We start from the raw sequence: 5,234 nt of genomic DNA, 5'->3' as shown, positions 1-5,234 counted from the left end.
ACAGATTTCTTTAAATGTGTGAATTTTAAATATGATTTAACTACAATTCAAAATTATGTCCCTGTTTAGGTGGTACGAGTTAGTCCATGTCGATTTGCTTACCTATGTTAGTTAATAATTGTTTACTTAACCCTGAGTAAATTTATTCTATATTTTCAAAATTAGTTCTCTGAATAAGCTTAAAAAAGACGTTGTAAGTATCACTCAAATGTTTTAAATGATTCCATAATCATGTTATTCAACTGCAACTTATTGTAAAAGTTTCATGAGATATGTTTTATTTAATCGTAACGTACTGTAAACAACTCGAAACACATTTAATGTGATATATTTTAGTTAGTTGCAACGTATTGTAAGTAACTTGAAACAGGTTGCATGTGATATTTTATTTAGTTGCGATGTATTGTAAATAGCTCGAAACAAGTTTTATGTGATGTTTTTATGAAGTTACATGTGTTAATTCAGGAATTAAATTGACATCACTTGTAAAACCTTGTACATCAAAATCAAATGTCATTTTCATGCCCTCGATAGCTCTGCGGTAAGTCTAAGGGCTTATAACGCTAAAAATAGGCGTTCGATAACTGCAGTAGGCACAGCGCAGATAGCCCATTGTGTAACTTTTTACGTAACGACAAACAACTTCATAATAAACATGCTTCATAATCCGTGCTCTATCAGTATATCGTAATAAAAACTAACCCACTAATGAACTGAACACCACAAGACTTTACCTCCCGCAGCCATTCGTCGTTGTATTTCGTAAAGTTAAACCAGTGTGGTGTCATGAGGCGAAACGTTGAAAAAATACATTAAATGTCACCACACTGGTTTAACTTTACAACATAATGTCATGGGGCGAAACGTTCTTTAATGTATTTTTTTGACAACCACACTGGTTTAACTTTACAACATAATGCCATGAGGCGAAACGTTGAAAAAATACATTAAATGCCATTATTTTGTAAAGTTAAACCAGTGTGGCGCCATGAGGCGAAACGTTGTTTAATGTATTTTTTTCATATCAATTCTTATACTCAGGCCTGAGACTGATTAGTTGTCAATGATCAATTACAAACCTCCATGTTATTTTCATTCAATACATTGACAACTATACAGACACCGCCCTAGTGATAGCAGCTTCGCTTTGGGTTGACATCTTTTTGTGTAATTCAAAGTGAACCATCGAAAAAATACAAATAGAAAATAAATTTGCAACAAGAGTAACAATTCTTTCAGATCGACTATAATCTAAAATGACTCAATACATATAAACACGTTCGAAGACAAAGCAGAAAATATTATTAAAATGATGATGAAGTTAACCAAAAACGATCTCGATTAACATACCTTCCTCAGTTCAATCAGAGATAATTCTTATACAAGCCTTTTATTAACATCCTTAAGGATAACACTCTGCGGATTAATAAGGCAAGTTGGAAGCTCAAACACAAAGGCAAATGGCCTTTTACATCAGTCATTTTATTTATGTTCTTAGCCTCAAATCACTTCAGGCGAACCGACAATCTAATGTCATTGAAGCTTCGATGTTTCCTTAAAATTTTGCCTGATGGTTAGGGCGCTCTACTCTAAATCAGCGGGTCGCGGGTTCGAATCCCCGTTACCGGATATACTCGCCCTTTCACTCGTGTGGGGGTTTGTCTTATGCCTATTGAGTACCTTGGTCATCTCTACATATAGTGTCTACCAACTCTATGATGATGAGAAATGTCTCTCGAATATAAAAACATTTAGCTCCATGTTGTGTTCGACATTGAAACAAGTGTAGTGAACACCCACCATTGGCTCAACGGTGAGACTGAAATGCTTATAACGCCAAAAACTGGGTTTCGATGCCCGTGGTGGGCACAGTATAGATAGCCCATTGTGTAGCTTTATACTTAACAATAAGCAAACAAACGTAGTAAACAAAGGTCATCATCCCAAATATCCAATCACGCTCTCTCATAAATGGACACTGGATAGTTAACCATCAGTTAAATAAGGCCAGCTATCTACGTTGTGACCACCACAGGTATCGAACTCCAGATTTTCAGCGTTATAAGCCGTCAAGCTTACTAATAGCAATGCAGCGACAAGTCCAGTGTCTAATCATTCAAACTCACATTCGTATAGTTCAATTATTGAGTTAGAAATTACAAAGATAGGAGCATTCCTTACACCTACGTATGTCGACGTCATGAAATGTTACCCAGTTTGATTCATATAGTTGTTAAGGTAGGGCACTCGAAAATATCGCCTACGACAGTTTTGTACCTTGATCTAATCGCACGTTTATTTGATATCTTTTGATAACTCGTTTCCATGTGTACACGTAGCAGTACGAGTTATTTATCAATCCTGTAAACGCGATAAATGAGAAAAAACACCTGGTCAAAGTGTAGAACTGGTTTCACTTTGTTACATTGGTTTTTCTGGGTGTGCTTAACACACACAGCAACAAAAGTATATTTATAGTGAAATTTATGGAAGAACTGATAGAAATGCTATTGTCGTAACCTTGGAAACCTCTGGATCATAGATGGAAGTACAGATTCAACTGAAACAATAATCAAGTACCTTAATGACAATTTTAAACGTTTAAATATTATAATACACGCAACTGTAAGTGAATGCTAACAAAGAAAATGATATAATTTGTCACGGCTACATGAATTCTTAAACAAGGTCGGTAACAGGAACTTTGTACAGAAACAACCTTCCAACCTAACAGTCACCACGTTCTCAATAATCCCTCTGTAATCCGAGAGTCTTCCTCCAGCACGTGACGGTGACTTGCAACACCTGTGATAAAATGTACACTAGTCTACCTCGAACCAAAGTTTTCAAGGTAAGACTTTTCTTCATTTTCAGCATATTTTCCTACATTACAACTTATTCTCCGATTTCATACATCAGAAAGTCAACCAATATTTCTCACAGGTTTAATTAATCCCATTCTATCTAATGCGTGAATTGTATGCTACTCGTGTACAGCCGTAGCAATCGTACAGCCACGAAGCACTGACGTTGACCCTGGCAACAGTTATTTTTACCTATTACATTTGTTGTTCTAAACAGTTTCTTCACAGTAAATATCTCAGAAAACGCTAAAAAAACGTTGAAACGTAGTTGGAAAATGTGAACCTTAAATATATGTGTAAATTACAGCTTCGTGTTTTTTTGTTTTTTTTAGAGACTCATTTTTAATCACACTTAAATAACTTGTTACAGGTGAAGGAACTTCAGACCTACGGTGGGAATTTGTTTAGTTCTTCATTTACTGAAAACGCTTTAAATATGCATCTGAAAAAGCGATATTAGCGCCATATACATATTCTGCCATTTATTCGAGGCTCAGTTGTGTAACGAGACAGTATCAAACAAAATGAAAGCTGCGCTTTTTTTAGTTCGCCTCGTGTGAAGTCTTTTTCCCACATGCCAGTGAAGTGAAGTTTTGAATCGAAGGGTGTAAAACATAATTTAGTGTAACGTACATGTCCAGTAATATCTCTAAAAAAATAAAACAATTGAGGGAACGCTAAGCATTTTTAGAAAAGCGCACGGGTGGTATCCACTAACGGATTAAGGGGGGTGCGGGGGTGTCTGGAAAAAAAGTTAATGAAATCAGTTATAACAACCATCTTTTAATACGTTTCCATTGACTACTTAGAAGTGTAAAAACGAATATGTGAAGTTGACCATCAGCCTTGTTGCTGTTACAGTAATGTGGGGTAAAGGTGGGGAAGATGTGAAGTTAACCATCAGACTTGTTGCTGTTACAGTAATGTGGGGTAAAGGTGGGGAAGATGTGAAGTTGACCATCAGACTTGTTGCTGTTACAGTAATGTGGGGTAAAGGAGGGGGAGATGTGAAGTTGACCATCAGACTTCTTGAAATGACATTAAACTTTAATTAAACATGTAAAATAACACACGGACAAAGAGTTGACTATGTTATGTCAAAACATGCAAACCAGTAAGTCACGTGACAACCATAGCTGATATAAAGTTGCGGTGGAACGTAATGTATCAGAACTACATTTTGACAGTGTTTGACATTGTGTAGGTAGTGTGACACCACTGAAACTGGTCAATTTTGAGAATAGTATACAACAGCCCTTTCCATCACAAAATATTAAACACTCAAGTCATAAAGATGTGTTTAGATTGGTGATTTAGAATATCCCAGAACGTGATATATCTGGTAATTAATGTCATTGAAAAACAAAAGAATATGGATCAATTTAGGAACCCAAGACCATCCAAAAAGAGTATTGCGACAAGTCATTTCCCAATCGCAGTAAGCAAAATGTGGCGTCTTGAAATAGGTGATAATCTATGAACACAAAGGTCAATGGCAAAAGCCGACCACGTGCCCCAGACAACAGTACTCAACATAACCAAGAAGTATCTCCGTCTGGAAAAGCAATACGAGTCACGTGTAAACATGTTGCTTCCACGACATATACGGAAAAGTGACAACCAAATGTAGAAAACTTTGAACAATGCAAAATATGGCAGTATTTGATAGCATTCAACGAAGCGTATGTGTGTCTTGATAATGGTAAAAAGTCTTGCAATTTTCTACCAGTCAACTGGGGAAAAAAACATTTCAAAAGTAGTACAAGGCATGTCGCGAAACTTTTTAGAAGGAATTCGTGAATATTTCCCTTTGTTCTCCTGAAGAAGAATAGTCAACTATTCGAAGGCGCTCGAGTATTGGGTCTTATTTTAGGTCTATTACACTTTATATGTGGTCCTTTGTGCTAACTCTTTTATCAAAAATGATTATTTCTGGATATTTCACACGGGTAAGTTAGAAATCAGACCAGTGTTATGGGCCTAAATGAATCATGTAAAACTTGTAGGGAAGTGGGATATGCTTTAGAAATAACAATCATACGACGGAAAATTTTGCAATGGAAACTATGCTGCAGTGCTGTTATCCAGATGCACGATCGTCAGATCAAGCATGAGCAGACGTGACGACATGGAATGTAATGACGTATTAAGGCTCCAAAATTGTTTTAATACAACGTACGGAACCCACTGTAATTTGTAAAATTCGAGATTTTTCAGAACCTAAAAATGTATTAATGTTTTGAATGACCATTTATGTGTTATGTGTCCGAGCGAATTATCAGCTAAATCCGTCAGTCAATGCTAAAAGCCTCCCCCCCCCTAAAATTAAATCATCAGGTTGGGGCCCCGGGATTAAAATTTTTAAAATAG

The 5,234-nt window shown here is 36.3% G+C and overlaps 1 protein-coding gene across 2 annotated transcripts in view; it reads left to right on the top strand.

Annotated features, from left to right (window-relative positions):
- The first annotated feature begins 2,493 nt into the window (after positions 1-2,493).
- LOC106459976 (breast cancer anti-estrogen resistance protein 1-like) overlaps positions 2,494-5,234 on the top strand; it is a 49,814-nt gene continuing 47,073 nt past the window's right edge. For both annotated transcript variants that reach the window (XM_022386568.1, XM_013919652.2), the window contains exon 1: positions 2,494-2,851. In XM_022386568.1, coding sequence (XP_022242276.1) covers positions 2,816-2,851 — 36 coding nt within the window. In that variant the 5' untranslated portion in view covers positions 2,494-2,815. The remainder of the gene's footprint in view (positions 2,852-5,234) is intronic.

This window comes from Limulus polyphemus, unplaced genomic scaffold (genome assembly GCF_000517525.1).
Source record: "Limulus polyphemus unplaced genomic scaffold, Limulus_polyphemus-2.1.2 Scaffold689, whole genome shotgun sequence".
NCBI classification, from domain to species: Eukaryota; Metazoa; Arthropoda; class Merostomata; order Xiphosura; family Limulidae; genus Limulus; species Limulus polyphemus.
The sequence above is the reverse complement of the archived record's forward strand: the minus strand, read 5'-3'. Positions and strand labels throughout refer to the sequence as shown.